At 43.0% G+C, this 22,672-nt stretch overlaps 2 protein-coding genes across 4 annotated transcripts in view; one reads left to right on the plus strand and one right to left on the minus strand.

Moving 5' to 3' along the window:
* Nucleotides 1–22,672, minus strand: part of cep290 (centrosomal protein 290) — a 249,852-nt gene that overhangs the window by 150,997 nt on the left and 76,183 nt on the right. The gene's annotated exons all lie outside the window — the stretch shown is intronic.
* The window catches only part of tmtc3 (transmembrane O-mannosyltransferase targeting cadherins 3), a 73,947-nt gene that overhangs the window by 3,393 nt on the left and 47,882 nt on the right, over nt 1–22,672 (plus strand). The window contains exons 2-4 of one of the 2 annotated variants that reach the window (XM_068050265.1): nt 7,046–7,246; nt 17,826–18,044; nt 21,555–21,654. In XM_068050265.1, the coding sequence (XP_067906366.1) occupies nt 7,058–7,246; nt 17,826–18,044; nt 21,555–21,654 (508 nt within the window). In that variant the 5' untranslated portion in view covers nt 7,046–7,057. The remainder of the gene's footprint in view (nt 1–7,045; nt 7,247–17,825; nt 18,045–21,554; nt 21,655–22,672) is intronic. The other variant, XM_068050266.1, reaches the window with a different exon arrangement.

Consider the following 22,672-nt stretch of genomic DNA (forward strand, 5'->3'; position numbering starts at 1 on the left):
AGTTGCTGCAGTGCATCTTGTAGATGGTACACACTGCTGCCACTGTGTGTTGGTGGTGGAGGGAGTGAATGTTTGTGGATGGGGTGCCAATGAAGCGGGCTACTTTGTCCTGGATGGTGTCGAGCTTCTTGAGTGTTGTTGGAGCTGCACCCATTCAGGCAAGTGGAGAGTATTCCATCACACTCCTGACTTGTGCCTTGTAGATGGTGGACAGGCTTTGGGGAGTCGAGGTGAGTTACCCACTGCAGGATTCCTAGCCTCTGACCTGCTCTTGTAGCCACATTATTTATATGGCTGGATCAGTTCAGTTTCTATTCAATGGTAGCCCCCAGGATGTTGATAATGGGATATTCAGCGATCGTAATGCCATTGAATGTCATGGGGAGATGGTTAAATTCTGTCTTGTTGGAGATGGTCATTGCCTGGCACTTGGGTGACGTGAATGTTACTTGCCACTTATCAGCCCAAGCCTGGATATTGTCCAAGTCTTGCTGCATTTCTACACGGACTGCTTCAGTATCTGAGGAGTCTCGAATGGTGCTGAACGTTGTGCAATCTTCTGACTGATTCACTTTAAAAATCCCTTGAGCATTGATTTTCCTTGATAGGTTTTTATCAATACATATAAGCAAGTTATCATCAACACAAGAATACATTGTGTACATATTAAAGCCATACTAATTATTCTAACCTATGGTTGTTGTAACCACCTGGACTTTAAAACAAAATCGATTGGTCCCTGAAAGTTCAAGTAAATTTTCCCTTCTCAGGTGTTTGAAACTGCAACTCATATCAATTTAGCTTTTAAATTTCATGTTCAGAAAGAATTTGGTTTTACATTGAAGTGCTTGCAATTACTTGTGGAGAAAACTCTCATATCTCCCCACACTTGAGCACTGTCAGAGAAGATTTTTATTAAAAAGTGACTCAAACAGCCAAGCCTCTATGAGGCAAATCCTTTAGATCAAATTGTCATCAAGTTGTAACATTTGATATCTTAGTCTTAACATTACTGGATCTCTTCCTGCATCAATACAGAGCTCAAAGGATCTCAAAATTAATGTGCACGTGTATATGTATCGCAAACAAACAACAAATGTACAACAGCCTGTGGTGATAGGAGTTGCTGCCAAACTAAACATCATGCAGACCTGTAGACTTTCAAACAAAAATATTGTAGAAACATTTGTAACATTCTTAATATTAAGCTGTCAGCATAGTTATCCATTTACAGACACTATTCCAACACACTGAAACCATAAACCACAGCCTTTGTCTGCTGTGACAGGACTGATATCAACCTCTGTTTCTAATCCTTGCTTTTCCTTCTCATCACTGTCTTTGGCCTTCTAGCCTACATATCCATTTATCGGCATTTGCTTCAAAGGGGTTTGACTGATGGTCCTCTACCTGGAACCATTACTTTCTCTTTGGGAATTTCATTGCTAAATATTCTTGGATTTCTATGTCCATCTTCCACCTTCCACACTTCTGTCCAAAAATTCCTCTTTCTGCTAGGAAATGGACCCCGTATTCAATGGATTCTACGCAATCATGATGCCCTTTCTTTGTTTGACTGTGCCTGGCCCTGCAAGGGTGAGCTGAAATAGGGACTAGGAGGAGGCTTGTGTGGAGCACAAATGCCAGGTTCAACCCGTTGGGCCATATGGCCTGTTTCTATGCCGTAAAATTCTATATCGTACAAATACATCTTTCTTGTTTTCATGCATGTTGGAGGCCACAGATGTTGTGTAGAGAAGCTGAGCAGATAAAGTGTGGGAGGCAACGCGATTTCTTTATTACTTGATTATGTTTTGTTTGTATTCTCCTCAACCGTGGCTGACTTTCTGTGCATCAAGTCAGATGTTCACATTGCGGGACTAAATAGATGTAGGCCATGTACAGTGTGAGAAAAGTCCTGGAGCTGACTGTGTGCCTTTTTATTTAGAGGACCTAGAGTTGGTCCAGACTGGCTGGTGTCCCAGTGGTTATGTCATCAGTGAGTCGTGACCAAGTTGTATTTCTATGGACAGTTGTGCCCAGGAACTTCTGGCAGCTCATTTTAATTGGTATTAGAAACACCTCTGGATATTGACATTCATTTCCATTCTTTGTTAAAGTTGCGGTCATGCATCTCGAATCTAGCTGGTCCTATTTGCAGATAAATGGTCAACTTATTCTGCCTTATCCCGTTTGAGAAATGGGATCAGATTGCCAAAGTACGGCAAATGAGGTAGTCGTGAACTGATCAGTGCCCTCACACACTACAGAAATGGTGATCTTGACAGGGTAACAAGTGTATGTTGTGCATTAATTTTTAATAAGATGCCAAATCAATGTTAGAATTTTATCGTATATTACTAGAACTACGACTTGAGGAAATATGGTCTCTGTGATTTTGCAAAGTTTCATACTGTGCCAAATGCAATAAATCAAAACTAAAGATGGATGACAAAGAATGTTCATTTCCGGGTGCCTATTACACTGCAGGTATTAAACTATTAGTGATGTGGGGTCTGCACAACAACAAAAACAACTTGCATTTATGTAGCACCTTTAATGTAGTGAGAGATCCCCAAGATGCTTCACAGCAAAACAAAATTAGAAACTGGGCCTCATGAGATATTAGGACGTGACCAAAAGCTTGGTCAAAGAGTGTCTTAAAGGAAGCGAGAGAAGTAGAGAGGCAAGAGGTTAAAGAGGGAATTTCAGAACTTAGCACCTAGACATGTTTAGGTACAACTGCCCATGGTGGAGCAATGGAAATTGGGAATGTGCAGGAGTGCAGAGATCTCGGAGGGTTGTAGGGTTGGAGGAGGTTGCACAGATAAGGAGGGGTGAGGCTGCGGAGGGATTTAAAAACAAGCTAACGTAGGTCAGCGAGCACAGAAGTGATGGGTGGATGGGACTTGGTACTAGTTAGTATATGGGTTGTAGAGTTTTGGATGAGTTCACGTTTACAGAGGGTAGAGTGTGGAAGGCCAGCCAGGAGTGCGTTGTAATAATCAAGCCTGGAGGTAACCGGCATAGATGAGGGTTTTGGAAGCAGATGAGTTGATACAGGGATAGAGAGGAATGTTGTCCCAGTGGTGGAAGTAGGAGATTGTGGTGATGGACAGTGTAGGGGGTCGGAAACTTAGCTCGGTGCTAAACAGGACTCCGAGGTTGCGAATGGTCTGGTTCAATCTCAGACCACGACCAGGGAGCGGGATGGAGTTGGTGGTTAGGGAACAGACTATGGCTTCAGTCTTCCTGATATTTAATTGGAGGAAATTACTACTCATTGGACAAGCAGCTTGATCAATCAGAAGCAGTGGAGAGGTTGAGAGATGTGGCGGTGAGGTCGAGCAGCTCTACATGTGGAATAAAAACAAGAAATGCTGGAACCACTCAGCAGGTCTGGCAGCATCTGTGGAAAGAGAAGCAGGGTTAACGTTTTGGATCAGTGACCCTCTTCGGAACTGACAAATATTAGAAATGTCACAGGTTATAAGCACGTGTGGTGGGGGTGGGGCAAGAGATAACAAAGGAGAAAGTGTAGATTGGACAAGGCCACATAGCTGACCAAAAGGTCATGGAGAAAAGGCAAACAATATGTTAATGGTGTGTTGAAAGACAAAGCATTAGTACAGATAAGGTGTTAACGGACTGAAGATTGAACAGCAGCAAGTGCAAACATGAAAAAAAACAGTGGGTAAGCAAACTGAACAAACTAAGATGAAATGAAATAAATGGCAAAAAAAAAATTGTTAAAAAAGAAAAAATAATTTAAAATGAAAGTAAAATGGGGGCTGTCATGCTCTGAAATTATTGAACTCAATGTTCAGTCCGGCAGGCTGTAATGTGCCGAATCGGTAAATGAGATGCTGTTCCTTGAGCTTGCGTTGATGTTCACTTGAACACTGCAGCAATCCCAGGACAGAGGTGTGAGCAGGGGGGGGGGGGGTGTTGAAATGGCAAGCAACCGGAAGCTCAGATTCCTGCTTGCGGACTGAGCGGAGGTGTTCCGCAAAGCGGTCACCCAGTCTGCGCTTGGTCTCCCCAATGTAGAGGAGACCACACTGTGAGCAGCGAATACAGTATACTACATTGAAAGAAGTACAAGTAAATAGCTGTTTCACCTGAAAGGAGTGTTTGGGGCCTGGGATAGTGAGGAGAGAGGAGGTAACATGTGGAACCTGACATCATGATTTCAGATGATGTCGCCAAGGGCTGCATGTAGCTGAGAAATGGGAGGGGCCAAGGATAGACCAAAGGATGACTGATGTGCTCCTAACTGCATATATCTACATTAAAATTGTTATGTGCAGCATGCAGATCATATTACACTTTCTCCATTGAAAAGGAATTTATTTGAATGACGCCTTTCCTGACCTCAGGACCTCCCAAGGTGCTTTACAACCAATTAAGTACTTTTAGGAACATAGAACAGGTGTTGAACATCAGCCCTCGAGACGTTTTCCACCATTCAACCAGATTTTTCAACTGCAGTGCTTGTTGAAATGTGTAAAATGCAGCAGCTAATTTGTGCACATGGCCCCACGCATGGCAATGTGGTAATGACCAGATAATTTGTTTTCTTAAATGTTAGTTGGGGGGGTAAATATTGACCAAGACACCAGGGAGAACTCCCCTGCTCTTCTTAGAAATGGTGCCATGAGATTTTTTTTTTATCTCCAGCCAAGAGGGCAGACAGGGCCTTGGTCCAGAGGCTTCATCCTTAAGATGGCACTTCTGACAGTGTAGCACTCCCTCAGCCTAGATTATGTGCTCAAGTCCTTGGAGTGGGACTTGAACCCACAACCTTTATACTCTGAGGCAGGAGTGCTGCCAACTGAGCCATGGCTAACTGCCAACTTTAAAATGCTTGTTTTGAGAAACATCATCTTTTGCTCATTCTGAATATTGTCGATCAGCAGGCCTTTATTGGTTGCTCCATCACATTGCCTTAGTACATCTGAGTTTGAGCTCTGAAGTACCACTGACAATTGTAAACTCATTTGCAGAATACTACATACTGGAATGGTCCAGATAATACATAATCAAGCAGCGTGAGCAGAAGTGAAATTGTATTACTGAACTGTAGAAATTTCTGTGAAATTAGGTCAAGAAGAAAGAACTTAATTCAAATAGCACCTTTCACAACCTCAGGGTATCCCAAAGTGCTTTACAATCAGTGACGTTCTTATGATTTGCAGTCACTGTTGTGATGTAGGAAACATGGCAGCCAATTTGTACACAGCCAGATCCCACAAACAACAACATAATGACCAGGTGATCTGCTTACAAGGATACAAGATGTTGTATGTATAGCCCCTTGATTAGATGAAGTCAAATCACATACATTATTGCACTTTACATCCTCCTGTGCTTTGCCCAGAATGAGGGCAAGTCTAAGCCATTAACAGCCCAACCAGCCTCATTAGTACTTGAGCTTGGATAATCCCCTTCAAGAGGTGCAACTGGGGCAGGAGGAGGGGGGTGAGGTGCGGTGGGATTCCTACCACCAGACAGCTTTTCCTCCTTGCTTAACACAAGAATTCAGGTAATGACAAAGAGATACACGCACCGTAGGAAGCCCGCACTCAAATGTTGGCAGAGCGTGCAATCAATCCAATGCTTTCCTCTCCCCATTTCCACTTGCACGTCTACTGGGGCTGAGCATCCAGTCATTTAGCAATGTAAGTGCAGGCTGATTCCCAGACTCCTCCCAGTTGTAGTTCAGTCCCTGTTACTGTGGTTGATGTAGGGTAGTAAACATTTTTTTTTAAAACACTGCAAGTGTATTCTGTGAAGAACCTGAACTATCTAGATATCTCATTTAGTTTGAGTGGATTGGCTGATAGTTCCGCCTGCTTTTGTGATTTATGAAGGTGTGCTGTGACCTGAAACCGATCTGTGAAGGTATATTCTTCTGTGCCAAATTATATTGCGAAATATGTAACTTTTTAACCATATAAAGCATAAAGTATTTCAAGAAAGTCTTCACTGATTAGCGTGCCCTACACAAGTACCTTCAAGGGGTTCAAGTGTATATTAGGTCATATTGCATTGTGTAAGGTAGGGAATCCCTAAGGGAACCAAGTCTGTTCACAGAGAAAGAGCAGACTGTTGTGGAGACTGGCTTTAAAATGTTTCCTCTGTTTTAGAACAACAGGAGTCCCCTGCCCGTCATCTTGTAGCAACTTGCAGTGACTTTTGATAGACTCTTTCTGCACAGATCCAATTTATACTCCGACAAAGATTGAGAGGTGATTAGTTCAGTGTAAATTGAGAAGGAATAGATAAGTTTTTTTTCTTTGAGTTTATGGGATGTGGGCATTGGTGGCAAGGCCAGCATATATACCATCCCTAATTGCCCATGGGAAGATGGTGGTGAGCAGCCTTCTTAAACCACTGTGGTCCTTTGGGTGTAGGTACAGAGCTGTTAGGGAGGGAGTTCCGGGATTTTGATCCAGTGACAGTGGAGGAACAGCGATGTATTTCCAAGTCAGGATAGTGTGTGACTTGCAGGGGAAGGTGCAGGTGCTGGTGTTGCCATGCGCCTGCTGCCCTTGTCTTTCTAGGTGGAAGGTGCTGTTGCAGGGGCCTTGGCGAGTTACTGCAGCTCCTCTTGTAGATGGTACATACTACTGCCACTGTGCTCTGGTGGTGGATGTTTACGGTGGTAAATGGGGTGCTGATCAAGTGAGCTGCTCCGGCCTGGATGGTATCGAGCTTCTTGAGTGTTGTTGAAGCTGCACTCATCCAGGCAAGTGGAGAGTATTCCATCACACTCCTGACTTGTGCCTTGTAGATGTTGGGCAGGCTTTGGGGAGTCAGGAGGTGAGTTACTCGCTGCAGGATTCCCAGTCTGTGGTCTCCTCTTATAGCCACAGTATTTATGTGGCTGGTCCAGTTATGTTTCTGGTCAAATTTGAAACAAAAGTATCAAAGCTTTTTATCAATTTTCAATCCAATTTTATATTATAGGTTCTGCTTACTTTGTTTTATAAGGAGGATGGAAACAAATGTTTTTAAAATGTTTTGTTTTAATTTTCCGCAGCAGCCTGCGAGAATGGCTGAGGTGAGCTGGAAGGAGATAGTTTTGTTGACTGGGGTTGTGGTCGTGTGTTACTGGAACAGCACCTCTTGTGGGTTTGTCTTTGATGATGTTTCTGCCATTCTGGACAACAAAGACCTGCATCCTTCGACACCACTGAAGAACCTTTTCCGCAACGATTTTTGGGGAACCCCTATGACCGAGGTAATGCCACATCTGTGGTTATCTGATCTCATTAATAAGAAATTCTAGCATTCCGAATGCACCTTTTTGCTCTGTGCTTATTTTTTTTTAAAGTTAATTTTAACCACCTTTAACAATGTGGTTGTTGAACTATCTATAGTCAATATCTGGTCAATGTTTTATTACAATATTCAGATCTGAGTCCCTTATGAAATCGAGGGATATGGGAAAGGGCAGGAAAGTGGAGTTGAGGTAGAAGATCAGTCTTGATATTATTGAATGGAGGCACAGGCTTAGGGGAATGCAAGGCCAACTCCAGCCCCTCTTATATATTCTCAAAATCAACCAGAAATCCTATAGATTCTAGTTTGTACAAAACAATCCATAGGATTTCATCCATGCTTTTGTTACCTCTATACTTGACTATTCCACTGCACTCCTGGCCAGCCTCCCACAGAATCACAGAATTGTTACAGCATAGAAGGAGACCATTTAGCCGTCATGTCTGTGCCAGCTCTCTGTGCAGTTCATCTAGTGCAACTCCCAAACCTCCCCGTAGTCCTGCACGTTCTTCCTTTTCACATAACAATCCAATTCCCTCTTTAATGCCTTTATTGAATCTGCCTCCACCACACCCTCAGGCGGTGCATTCCAGATCCTAACCACTCACTGCGTGAAAAAGTTTTTCCTCATGTCATGATTGCTTCTTTTGCCCATTACCCTGTGCCCTCCTCGTCTCGATCCCTCCACCAATGGGAACATTTTTTCGCTATCCTGTCCAGACCGCTCATGATATTGAATACCGCTATCAAGTCTCCTCAACCTTCTCTTTGCCAAAGAAAACAGTCCCAACTTCTCCAATCTCTAATCCCATCTTCCAGTTTCTGTAAACTTGAGCTCATCCTAAACTCTGCTTTCCTGCATCACCTCCCATTCACCTATCATCACTGTGTTTGCTGAATGCTCCTGGGCTGGCAATGTTGTGAATTTGAAATCCTCGTCCTTTTGGTCAAATCCTTCCATAGCCTCCTCACCCCTTCCTATCTCTGTAATCTCCTCAATCCCACAACCCTCGCGCTGCTTCAGTTCTGGCCTCTAGCGCATCCCTGATTTCCTTCATTCCACCATTGGTGACCATGCCTTCTGCTTCCTAGGCCCTAAGTCCTGGAATTCACTGTCTAAACCTCTCTGCCTCGCTATCTCTCTCTCCTCATTTGAGATGCTTTTTAAAACATATCTCTTCAACTAAGCTTTTGACCACCCATCCTAATATGTAGCTCAATGTCAAAATTTGACTGATAATATTCCTGAGAAGTTCCCCGGGATGTTTTACTACATTAAAGGTGCTGTATAAATGCATGTTATTGTTGTTGAATACTCTTCAGTTGTGAAGATCAGCAAAACCTATTCAAAATTTTGTACAGTATGCTCTATCTAGTTAGGTGAAAATTGGTTAATTTAAACTATTGTGTTTAGAAAAGCCTTTAAATTATAAGGAGTAGCCTGTATTTATAATAGCTTCTAAAATACTCAAAGGTTTGCAGGTATTCTACGCTGTTACAGACAGGTGAGAGATGACAGGGATGGCTCCCCTTTTCATCTCTCGACTGATCGAAGACTGCGTTTTTTTGAACAAAGTGTTTTAACTCTTGTGTGCTTTAATTGTCAACAACAGACAGATGACAGGTTTTCTCGTAAGTTTTAAAAGAAAGATAAATATTTATTGTACAACACCTGATATATATGCAACACCACCTACTCTCACACTCATACAGATACAAACATACTCAAAAATAGAGATTATAAAGTAACATGCGTTTTGGTCTTATGATTTTAAGAGTTCTCCGTTACACTTGTTTTTTCCCGGGGTGAAGACTTGAAAGAGTACAGGCCTGTAATCCTTTTTTATCTTGTTTGCTGAAGACAAGCTTAGGAGGTTTAGGCAGACGGATGCGATGTTGCAGATTTCTCTTGTTATATTCCAGTCAAAGTTCTGTGGCGAAACCCTAGTGCAATTTCTCAGGTAGGAAGTTCAAGGCCAACTCCAATCTCTGCCTACATGTAGCTTAAAAGCTGGTGATGTTAGACAGGGTCCTTTCCCTTTGATGTCGCAGATGTTTCTCTCTTTGGCTTTGTCTGCCCAGAATATACCTTTATCAAAACTCCTTATCAGAAACCTAGTTGGTGTCATGTGACTTGAGTTTCTCTTCCATTGAATTCATAAATAGTTTCTGGCAGTTACGCTATTCTCAGACAATGGAGTTTGTGTTTGGAGTCAAAAGGTCTGCAACAGTATTGTTAACCGAATTGGTTGGAGAAATGCAGCCATTACCATGGAAAGGGTCTTTTGCATTTTAGATTTTTTTTTAGATTTAGATATACAGCACTGAAACAGGCCCTTCGGCCCATCGAGTCTGTGCCGACCATTAACCACCCATTTATACTAATCCTACACTAATCCAATATTCCTACCACATCCTCACCTGTCCCTATATTCTCCTACCACCTACCTATACTAGGGGCAATTTATAATGGCCAATTTACCTATCAACCAGCAACTCTTTTGGCTGTGGGAGGAAACCGGAGCACCCAGAGGAAACCCACGCAGACACAGGGAGAACTTGCAAACTCCATACAGGCAGTACCCAGAATTGAACCTGGGTCGCTGGTGCTGTGAGGCTGCGGTGCTAACCACTGCGCCACTGTGCCGCCCCTTAATGACTTCTCAAAGACTTGTCCAGACATGAAAATAAGCTCAGGGTTCTTGCAGTTCTGTGTGTATTGGCAGGAAAGAAAACGTTACCTGACCTCTCAACTCCATTTTGTTTTACAGAAAAAGTGCCTGTTTCATCTATATTTCATAAGTTCATTTTATATTTCATAAGTTCGTATTGCGTGACAACACTCAGTGGGACTGAAGTCGCTTTGCATTTCTGTTCACTAGCAAGTCTTGGACTTGCAACCATTGTTTCAGATTGTATGCCAAGAAACAAAAATTACTTTTAGCAAATGAAATGACCTGTGAAAGTTTGGTGAATGGGAAATTATTTCTCATTAGCTCCATTTCAAAACTTGAAGCCCACGTTTCTAGTCTGATCTTTGAGGCAAAATTAGATTAGAGATACAGCACTGAAACAGGCCCTTCGGCCCACCGAGTCTGTGCCGACCATCAACCCCCCATTTATACTAATCCTACACTAATCCCATATTCCTACCAAACATCCCCACCTGTCCCTATATTTCCCTACCACCTGCCTATACTAGTGACAATTTATAATGGTCTATTTACCTACCAACCTGCAAGTCTTTTTTGGCTTGTGGGAGGAAACCAGAGCACCCGGAGAAAACCCACGCAGACACAGGGAGAACTTGCAAACTCCACACAGGCAGTACCCAGAATCGAACCCGGGTCCCTGGAGCTGTGAGGCTGCAGTGCTAACCACTGCGCCACTGTGCCGCCCCAAAATGTTCGAGTCCTGTTCAAGTTATGACATGCCCCTGGAGTGTTAGCCGCCAAATCTAATGGTTTTTGCAATGGCAATTGCTAAGTTTTAAGAATTGTGTTCTGCAACAGGAATTAACTTGTATTCATTGGAGATGCAGACACCAAAATGTCAACTTTTGGAAACAGATGTTTGAATATAAGTGAACAACGAATGCTTTTATATAGCTCCTTTAAATTAGTAAGACATCCCAAGGCACTTCACAGGAGCATTACCTGACAAATTTTGACACTGAGCCACATGAAATAAAGCTTGGCCAAAGAGGTAGGTTTTAAGGGGCATCTTGAAGGAGATAGGGAGGTGGAGCGGTTTCAGGGCAATTGAAGGCACATCCACCAATGGTGGAGGGATTAAAATCAGGGATGCTCAACAGGTCAGAATTAGAGGAGTGCGGAGATCTCAGAGGGTTGTAGGGCTGGAGGAGATTACAGAGGTAGGGAGAGGCGAGGCCGTGGAGGGATTTGAAAATGGCGAACCAATGTCAGTCAGCTAGCACATAGGTGTTGTAGAATGTTCGTTCTCGGCTGCACAGCAATTGGGAATGCTGGGAACAAAGAGGCTGTGCACAAGCAACATTCGCATGTTGTGGGATACATGGCAGCGCAACAAACCAGCTGCATACAGCAAATGGAAATTAGAGGGAACATTGGTGATGGGTGAACAGAACTTGATGCAAGTTGGGAGATGGGCAGCAGAGTTTTGGATGAGCTTAAATTTATGGAAGGTTGAAAATGGAAGGCCCAGCCAGGAGTGTGTTAGAATAGCCAAATCTAATGGTAATAAAAGCACGGGTAGCGGTTTCAGCAACAGATTAGCTGAGGCAGGGTGGAGTCAGATGATGTTATGGGATAGAAGAAGGTACTGTTAAGAGGGTTTAATAAAATTAGAGCTTGGCCATTTAGGAGTGAACTCAGGAAGCATTTCTTCACACACAATGGGTAGTGGAAATCTGGAATACTCCCCTCAAAAGACGATGGATGGTGGGGATCATTTGGCGTGTTCAAGACTGAGATTGATAGATTTTTGTTAGTTAAGGATTTTGAGAGATATGGGACGAAGGTGGGTAAATGGATTTGCAGTACGTACCTGCCATGATTTTTAGATTTTAGATTTAGAGATACAGCACTGAAACAGGCCCTTCGGCCCACCGAGTCTGTGCCGACCATTAACCACCCATTTTACTAATCCTACACTAATCCCATATTCCTACCACATCCTCACCTGTCCCTATATTCCCCTACCACCTACCTATACTAGGGGCAATTTATAATGGCCAATTTACCTATCAACCTGCAAGTCTTTTGGCTGTGGGAGGAAACCCACGCCGACACAGGGAGAACTTGCAAACTCCACACAGGCAGTACCCAGAATTGAACCCGGGTCGCTGGAGCTGTGAGGCTGCGGTGCTAACCACTGCGCCACTGTGCCGCCCTAATTGAAAGGCAGAACAAATTCGAGGAAATTAGTAGATACTCCTGTTCCCACGTTTGTTAAGGAAGAAATTATTGTTCACGTACACAGATTTCAACTGAAGGGCTGCTTCTCGTCACACAGGTTCCTTTTGAAACAGCTACTCAGAAAACTACAGATTCTATAAGCAGGGTGGGATCTGTGAATGCAGATGTATCGCCCGCCACTGTTCTTTAAAAGAAAAATAAATACTGGATTTTAGCGATGCAGAATGATTTCATCTAATCAGCCCAGGGCTTGTTTCGAGGATGTGCATGTTGTATTCTGTCAGCCACTGCAGTTACATGTATGAGCTGCTGAAACAGATTTCCTCACAGCATCATGTTTTCTGTATGTGTACAAACCTGGAGGGAGATTTTGCTCAGCCAGTTTTTAGTGTCTAATGAAAACTGTGAATGGCTCCACAGCTGCATCCAGTTAACCCGTGCAAGGCATAATGCCATGCTCACTCAAAGAGAAATTATGAACCATAAAATGAACTGATGAATTGAACTCAAAACAGACACCTTTTGCTGCAAAACGAGACGGAGTAAGAAGTCATGTGACCTCTCCTGTACTGTGAATAAACATGGTAACTGCTGGAACTCTGAACAGATTGTCAGGTCTGGTCAAGTGTTGAAGAAAGTATTAGGAATGTAAATGGCCCATTCAATGTTAATGGCTACCCCTCTTCAACAAGTTGGGCTAACAATGACTTTGCAGACATGGAGACGCGACTCAATCTCAGGATAAAGAATAGAAACATCACTTTATCAAGATGGCATAGAGATGAGCAACATCAAAACCCATTGTCTAACAATAGCCAAACCATCAAACACCAGTTTGAAAACACATTGGGGGAGAAGAAGGGTCCGAAGAAGGGTCGCTGACCCGAAACGTTAACTCTGCTTCTCTTTCCACAGATGCTGCCAGACCTGCTGAGTGAATCCAGCATTTCTTGTTTTTGTTTCAGATTTCCAGCATCCGCAGTATTTTGCTTTTATTTTGGGGGAGAAATGTTGGTCCCCTGACGGAAACCAAGGGGTGGATTTTACGTCGGGCGGATGGCAGCTGGTCACTGCCGTAAAAGTCGGTAGTGAACCCGCTTCCGCCTAGCCTGGGGATCTGTCCCACATTTTATGGGTCCCCAGGCTTTAACTGTTCCAAGGCGGGACTTCCACCCACTTGAGGGAGAAAGTCCCGCCTCATTGGGCTGCCGGCCAATCATCGGACCGGCAACTCTTAGTCCCAGCAGTGCCACCGGGAGCAGTGGCCACTGCTGGGGTTGCAGCCAGCCGAGGACATGGAGCCAGGAGTTCAGTTAAGTTTGGGTTGCCTTGCCAGGGGTAGTCGGTCGGGCCCCGGCGAGGCAAGGCTGGTTGTTTGGGGGGCGTCTTGCGTCCTGAGGGTGGTTGGGGAAGCGGGGGTAGCTGTCAATCGGGCACACTGTGCCCGTTTGTCAGGACCCACCTGGGGCACTGAGAGGCCACCAGCTTTCACTGGGCAACCTTTCCTGGCTCCAGGACACCCGCTTGCCACGGGTAAAGTCCCCGTAGATGCGGGTGAAGACCCTTAAGTGTCTGTTAATTGGCAACTTAAGGGCCTTGATTGGCCTGGGGCGGGAGGCCCATTTTTGGCCCACCCCCTCCCTACGTGAACAGGAGCGGAGGCGGGGGCAGGTTGGGAAGGCCTCCTGCTCTATTTTATGCCACCCCTCCGCCACCATCCGGCTTGTTGGGGTGGCTTGTTGGGGTGGCGTAAAATTCCGGCCCTAGTTTCTGATAAGAAATTTTAATGAGATGTTTTTTGTGCAGAAAAAGCCAGAAGGAAGACAGAGGTCCATCCCAGCAAGAAGGAGGACCCTGCCAGAATGCCATCTTTAAACTACCTATAGGTAGAGACAGAGGTGACCTTTGAAACTCCCTACCTGAGAAATGGTAACAGGATCTTTGCCATTGAACTGTGACTGAGATTTGGCCAAAGAAGTCTGCAGCCAAAGCATCTGTCTACCTAAAACTTTCCAAAGTTTGACATCAGTGAACCAGGAAAAGGAAAAACATATATGCACCATTTTTAAATTTTCCTGGGGAAACAAACAAGGTTTCACAACGATCTCTTTTTAAAACCATCAGACCTAAATGCATGCTATCTTTTAATCTGTATCTTTTCGTCTGTGTGTGTGAGTGTGAGAGAGTGGGTGAGGTTGTGAATGTTTTCGAGTATTGTTTAATAAACGTTTATCTTTCTTTAAACCTACAAGAAAACCTGTCATTTGTCTGTTTATTGACCATTAAAACGCTCAAGGGTTAACACACAATTCTAATAAAAGCACATGGTCTTTGGTCAGTTGAGAGGTGAAAAGGGAAACCACCCCTATCATTTCCCATCTGCCTAAAACAATAAATGGACTTAAATATTTAGATTCTTTCTAAAAAGAGGTGCCAGCTATTCTTGTGGTAACAATGAAGTGTGTTATCTGTCATTTGTACACAGGTTAATATACCTTGATGCAAAATTTGGGGTTCTGAACCTGGTCGCTGTCTTGGGTTGAAGCAGAATGTTTGCTGTGTTGATGTCCTGTTTGACCCTGAGTTTTTAACCACATATCTTACCCAAAACAAAGAGCGCTTACTTCCATCTCTGTGACATCACCCATTTCCTCCCTGACTTTGTCCTTGTTGGCCCTGAAACCCTCATTCATGCTCATCTCACCCCCAGACCCAATTTGCTCTGCTGACCAGTGTCCCATCCGCCAAAACCAAATTACCCACTACCCTTGTCCTCACTGCCCTGCATTGACTCCTGCTCCCCCAGTGCCTCAGATTTTAAATCCTCACTTATTCTTGAGTTCAAATTCTCTGCATGGCTGTGCCACACTCCTCTCCCTCCCCCACTCACCAACTACCTGTTCCTCTGACTCCATCCCTTCCCCACTTTCAGACCCTCCTTAAAACTATCCTGCTTCACCTTTCCTGATTTTTCCCCCCTCTGGCTTCATGCCTGGTTTCCCTCAGATGTTTGTGAAGTGATTCGGGAAGTTTTCCTACATTAAAGATGCTGTGTATTACAAGTTGTTCAGTCTCACTGACCGCCATCTACTCTTAATATTGTACAGCAGTAAGTGAACCATTACAAAAAAGAAGTGGGCTTTGAAAATTGTTCAGCTGTGAAGGTTCTAATTGTGTAGATGTAGCTAAGAAATTCACAGGGTATTGTGATATTTTGATGTGGTGAATTATACTCACCCTTTGTGAACACGGTAAGCAAAGGGATGTGATTAACAATATAAAAACAGTTCTTTCTGTTAACCGGTTGCGCCACAATGTAAAGCAGGCTTTTGTAAGTCAGTCTTGATGCAATGTAAAGATAAGTTGCCCTCAAAGTACAATTGATAAATTCTGCCGATGCAAATCCAGGGTTGTATTTTGACATCAAATGAGCTATACTCCCAACAGTTCCTTTCACAGAATCACACTCTGCATGTAATTCTATATTTATACAATGTGCAGCACAGAAATAGGCCATTCGGCCCAACATTAACCTCCTTTCCACTCTACAGACCAGTTGGGCCATACTCCTGTTTCTGTGCCCTATATTCTATGTACTTCATTTAATCCTATCAACATATCCTTCTATTCCTTTCTCCCTCATGCCTTTATCTATCTTCTCCTTAAATGCACCAAAGCTAGTAAGATTTTTTCAATGAATCTTGCATTTCCCAATTAAAATTAGTTTGGACTGTCTAGATCTTCATAGAGATATGTTCGTAGTGTAAAATGACACGTGTTTTGCCACTTCTCAGCCTCGTAAGTTCCTGATGCTCATAGTATGGGATAGTGAGTCTCAGGAAGAGGTACAGAGGTGGGTGTTCAATGATAAAGTCTTAAGTCTCTTGGCTATCAAGATGAACTCCAACCTGTTTTCATTTGTGAATCATAGGCTTATAGATGGACACTGAATGGAGAAACCTTGATAGAGCAGCACTGGTCTTTGTCCCATTATTACAAATTAGATGGAAAACAGGAACAGCCGTCCTGCTGGCTGAAAAGCATTTTAATAACTAATTGAGGCACTGATGTGAAACATATTCCATGACTTTTTTTGTTCCTTTTTAAAGTTAGCGCTTCCACTATATAAAAAAAAGACTTGTATTTGTATAGCGTCTTTCACCAGCATGGGATGTCCCAAAGCGCTTTACGGCCATTGAAGTACTTGTTGAAGTGTAGTCATTGTTTTAATGTAGGAAACACAGCAGTCAATATGGGTACAGCAAGCTCCCACGAACAACAATGTGACAATGACCAGATGATCTGTTTGCAGTGACGTCAACTGAACGATAAATATTGACCAAGACACCTTCCCTGTCTCCTTCAAAATAGTGCCACGGGATCATTTACATTCACTTTTGATCCTATGAGAGGGCAGCCGGGTCCTTGATTTAACGACAGCTCCTGCAGTGCAGCACTCCCTCAGCACACCTCTCAGTGTCAGCCTTGATTTTTGTGCTCAAGTCCTGGAATGGGACTTGAAACCACAAACTTCTAACACATAGGTGAGAATTTTACCAGCTGAGCCACTTATTGTGTACAGGACATATCTCTACTAATTCGTAGTTTAAATACATTTTTTAAAAATTGGAGGCCCAAGGATCAAAAGGAAATAATTTTTGTAATGCTAAAGTAATGAAGTCATCGTCAAGACCTTAGACTGCAATTATATTAATTACGATGTACAGTTTTTGACTCTTTAGGAAGGTTCTGAAAAAAATGGATAAGATGCAATGTAGGTTCACTAGGATGTTACTAAGGATGAGGCTTAAAGCTGTGAAGAGAAACTTGAGGAGTTAGGCCTGGGAAGGGATGACCTGACAGAAATCTTCAAGATTGTGAAGGGTTTGTCATAAGGTAAGCAATAATAGGTTATTTCCATTGGTTGGGGAGATGGTAATAAAAGGACACAATATTAACATAACAAAAGGAATGAAAGGGCAGTTTAGAAGATGCTCTTTCACACAGGGCAGTTGTCACATTTTGGAAAAAAATGGGGAAAATTGTTTTGTTTAAGGGCTATGTGTTAAAGCAGAATGTTTTTACAAACGTTTATTAAAAATGGCCCCTCCTACTCTGCATGGGTGTGATATTTTGACCCCCATTTCCCACACAGGTCATCCTCTTGAGTCAAAAGTTGTGGTTTTAAGTCCCATTCCGGAAACTGGAGCACCAAATCCAGACTGACACTCCAGTGCAGTACTGAGGTAGTGCTGCACTGTCAGAGGTGCCGTCTTATGGATGAGTGTTAAACCGAGGCCCCGTCTGCCCCCTCAAGTGAACGTAAAAGATTCTACGGCACCATTCAAAGAAAAGATGGTGGGTTCATCTGGTGATACCACAACAACCTATTGACAAAATTTAAACTGCAGTTCAAACAGAAAAATAAGTTAATGCTGATCAGGCTAAATCTTGGCCAGCTTAGAATTATCTAAGATGAATTACTTCATTGGTTTATACTTTGCCACATTCCTGTTCTGTTCAACACTGCTTTTAAAGCTATTTCTAAAGGGCGAATGAAAAAAGATTTTTAAATTGTGTCAATAGTACATGGATTTTTAAGTTGAGAGTCTAAAAATGAATATTATTTTCCTTTTACAGGAGAGGAGCCACAAATCCTATCGACCTCTCACTGTGCTCACCTTTCGATTAAACTACCTATTCAGTGAATTGAATTCTGCTTTCTACCACCTCTTGAATCTTGTTCTGCACGCAGTGGTCTGCGTAATCTATCTCAAAGTATGCCAGCTGTTCCTGGACAGGCAATCCAGTCTGATTGCCTGTCTGCTTTTTGCGGTTCATCCAATTCACACAGAAGCGGTAAGTAAGGATTTAGATGTGTGTATGCATGTGAAACGTTCTGATGTCAGATCCGCAAAAGGCAATTGCATTTCTAAGCTCTTTTCCGAAAGCGAGTTACATGTGTATTAATAAAAAGAAAGATTCTGCTGCAATCTCCACTGCTCCATTCTTAAATTTAAAAAGATAATGTTCTGCCCCGATCAAGGCACCCTTCTCGATTAGCAATTTTAGGACTGATGTTAGCAAGATCTTCACGCATAGGACCTGCATATTGAGTGGTCGAGGAAGAAGCCCTACAATTATTTAAGAATCATTTAGATGCTACAATGGGGGACGGGGGGCTGTAAGGTGGATGGATTACAAAGGACTCTCTCTGGAGCTCAGGAGTGTCAACTTAGATTGCGCTCCAGTGATTGTTCCAGACTTCGATATTGTTAATTTCTGGACTCATCATTTTGAGTTTACCTGCTTAGCTGGTGACTCGGAGGCAACTCTGGTCTGGTAGCAATGGTATTAACAGTATTTGCATGTAGTACCAAATGTGCGCCACTGTGTGGCACAAGTGAGCTTAGCAGTGTACTTTGTCTCACACCATGCCGTCATTTCAGATTACAGAGAATTTACAGCACAGAAACAGGCCATTCAGCCCAACTGGTCTATGCTCCACACAAACTGTCTTCCACCCTACTTCATTGAACCCTATCAATATACGTACCTTTTTCTTTCTCCCTCATATAGTCTCCTCTTAAATGCATCTGTGCTATTCGTCTCAATTACTCCATCTGGTAGTGAGTTCCGCACTCTAACTACTCTCCGGGTAAAGAATTCCTTATTGAATTTATTAGTGACTATCTTTTATTTATGGTCCCTAGTTTTGAACTCACCACAAGTGGACACATCTACGTCTACGCTATCAAACCTGTTCATAATTTTAAAGATTGGTGCTTGTAACTGGCTAAGTATTTAACAAAGCAGCTGAACGGTTATAGACACTTAGACCTTATTCTTAAGTGAGGATTTTCATTGCTCGCTATTTGTAGTGTAACTGTAAATGGGTGTGTAAAGAGTATTTTTATAATTTCCCTCAACAACCTGCAGCAAAATCCTTCCCCAGGGATTTACTCAAACATTGCAGCCTTCCAGTAAGTAGGTGAGGGTATTACAGAAATACAAACCATGAGAAGTTTAACTTTATACATCACTTCAGCTGTGGCTCAGTGGGTAGCACTCTCGCCTCTGAATCACTAGGTTTCTGGTTCAAGTCCCATTCCAGGGCTTGAGCACACAAATCAAGGCTGACACTCCAGTGCTGTACTGAGAGAGGGCTGAGGTGCTGTCTTTCGGATGAGACGTTAAACTGAGACCCCATCTGCCTGCTGGAGCGAATGTAAAAGATCTATGGCACTATTTCAAAGAAGAGCAGTGGACATAATCCCTAATGTCCCTCAATCAACATCACGGAAACACATCATCTGGTCATTATCACATTGCAGTTTGTGGGAGCTTGCTGTGTGCAAACTGACTGCTGTGTTTCCTGCATTACAACAGTGACTACACTTCAAAAATACTTAATTGGCTGTAAAACTCTTTGAGATGTCCAGGAAAAGTACTATCTAGATGCAAGTCTTTTTACTTAAAATTATCAATGCATTATAATTTTCAAGTCAAGATATTTAGAAACATTAATTATGAAACTGTTGTATTCATCATGTCAACACATTTTGTGGTGTGTTGTCTGATTACAAGCCTCCAATTTTGCCAGTAGGACCTGGATTTGAATGCAGCTTAAGCTAATGAAATGAAGGCCTTTCTTCCTCTCTTTCTGTCTCGGCTGTTTGGAGTTTGGGCTTCTCAGGGCCCAGTTCCTCATGGGTATAAGTCCATAGCACAAAATTACCAGTAATTGTCAATGTAGCTCACAGCAGCTAGGAAAAGGTGGTATAAAAACAGAAAGTGCTGGAAACACTCAGCAGGTCTGACAGCATCTGTGGAGAGAGAAGCAGAGTTTCATCAGAAAGGTCACAGACGTGAAACGTTAACTCTGTTTCTCTCTCCACAGATGCTGCCTGACCTGCTGAGTGTTTCCAGCACTTTCTGTTTTTATTTCAGATTTCCAGTATCTGTGGTATTTTGCTTTTATTATTAGGAGAGGGTGGTATAGGACCAGATAGATACTGTAGGAATCCTGTTGTGATGCCAGCGCTTAAGTACAATGGGGAATGATTTCTCATTGTGCCATGTGTGACAAAGCAGTAAATGTGGTTAGAAAGGATTTCAGTATCCATAAAGCACACAGATAATTGTCCCCCATTATTGGGTTGGTGACCAGTCTATGCTTCACCTCTTGGGGAAGTTTTTGATCATGACATTGGGCACCATATTTGGGTAAGTGTCCCATCAAATAGTACCAGTACACCCTGTCTCAGTGGGCACAGGAACTCACATAGAAAGAGTCAGGATTGTGATGGAATATTCTTCACTTGCCTGGATGGGTGCAGCTCCAACAACACTCAAGAAACTCAACACCATTCAGGACAAAGCCACCCTCTTGATCGGCACCCTGTCCAACACATTAAACATTCACTCCCTCCACCACCAGCAGTGTGCGGTAGCAGTGTGTACCATCTGCAAGATGCAATGCAGCAACTCATCAAGGCTGCTTCGACAGCACCTTCCAAACCCGTGACCTCTACCACCTAGAAAGACAAGGACAGCAGGCGCATAGGAACACCACCACCTGCAAGTTCCCTTCCAATTCGTACATCATCCTCACTTGGAACTATTTCGCTGTTCCTTCACAGTCGCTGGGTCAAAATCCTGGAACTCCTTTCCTAACAGCACTATGGGTGTACCTACACCAAATGAACTTCAGCGATTCAAGAAGGTGATTCACCACTACCTTTTCTAAGGCAATTGGGGATGGGCAATAAATGCTGGCCTAGCCAGCAATGCCTACATCCCATGAACGAAAAGAAACATCCACCTGAAAGGGTAGACACAGCCTCGATTTATTGTCCCATTGGAAAGATGGCACCTCCAACAGCACAGCACTCCCTCAGTACTGCAGTGGAGTGTCAGCCTAGATTTTGTGTTTGAGGCTCGGAGTGGGATTTGAACCCATGACCTTCTGAATCAGAGGATGACCCTTGTAGGAGGTGTGAGATGAATACTAGTGCAATAGGATGTGCTTCTCCGAGGTTGTGGTTAGAGTACATCATTACAGCAGAGAGAGCTTTGCTATGCAACTGCGCCTGACCTAGGAATGCTTAATGTGGACGCTAGCTGCCAGAATTGTAACGTACTTTATTCCCCAGCACTGGCATCTCTCACTTTGAGCATTTTTTTTTAAAAGCTACTAATCGTTGAGTGGAAGATATTGAAGATAAGTGATTGGATTAAAGACAACAAATTACTGTTTTTTTGTAAAAGTCACCTCGGGGGTTTTAAAGTTTTGCCGAATGCGTTTAAATAATTGAATGTTGGCCTTGCAAAAAGATTTACAGCTCTCCCTTTCTGTTTATGCCACAGGTCACTGGAGTTGTAGGTCGGGCTGAGCTGTTGTCCTCTGTTTTCTTTTTGGCTGCATTTTTATCATACACTAAGTCGAAAGGTCCCAACAATTCCATCGGTAATGTACTTTGCTTTTCCTTAATCTCTATCAAAGTCTGCGTATCTGGAATGTGATCACAATTTCATTCGTGCAAATGCAGTGACCAGTTCCTAACACCAAAAGCTTGTGGTTTGAAGAAAAGTGACTTTTTTCTCATTTAGACAATTTCAAGACTACTAGACTTAACGTGGGCTAATTTTGCATTAGTTTATTTGGCAGATGAACAGGACAGAATCTGTCTTACCTTTTCAGCAAAGAGAGACCCTGAATGAGCTAGAAAGGTCACAGATGACAGCAGTCACAAAAAGTCAGTCTTAAATGGTCCTTTCTGTGTCAAGTTGATAGTATGATCATAATATGATGCAGCATATAAGGAGGCCACATGGCCCATTGAGGTTTCTGATTAGTTTCACTCTTTCCCCATAGTCCTGTAATTTTTTTTCCTTCAAGTATTTATCTAATTCCCTTTTGAAAGCTCACTTTTTTTGTGAGCTGAGAGGCTGATACAGAAAGCCATCATATTGCTTAGGAATCTCCAAACCAAACTACTGAACAATCCACTTGAGTAGAGTTTCCTGTCTACATAGAAACACTGGAGAAAGTACAAAAAAAAATTACAAATTACAATGATGGTACCAGAACAGAGAGATTGCAGCTGTTGGGAAAACTTTAACAGGTTCTGGCTTTTTTCTTTAGGAAAGCGAAGACTTGGACTGGATTTGGGAGGGTAGATGTGGAAAGAATGTTTCCACTTTTGCAAGAATTCAAAACTAGGAGAATACAGAGGAACATAGGAAATAGGAGTAGGCCATTCAGCCCCTCGAGCCTGCTCTGCCATTCAACTAGATCATGGCTGATCTTCTACCTCAAAACCATTTTCCCACACTTTCCCCATATCCCTTGATGCCTTTAATATCTAGAAACTTACCGATTTCTGTCTTGAGCGTACTCAACAACTGAGTCTTCGCTGCCCTCTGGGGTAGAGAATTCTAAAGATTCAAAAATTCACCACCCTCTGAGTGTAGAAATTCCTCCT

Source organism: Heterodontus francisci, chromosome 18 (genome assembly GCF_036365525.1).
Source record: "Heterodontus francisci isolate sHetFra1 chromosome 18, sHetFra1.hap1, whole genome shotgun sequence".
Classification (NCBI taxonomy): domain Eukaryota; kingdom Metazoa; phylum Chordata; class Chondrichthyes; order Heterodontiformes; family Heterodontidae; genus Heterodontus; species Heterodontus francisci.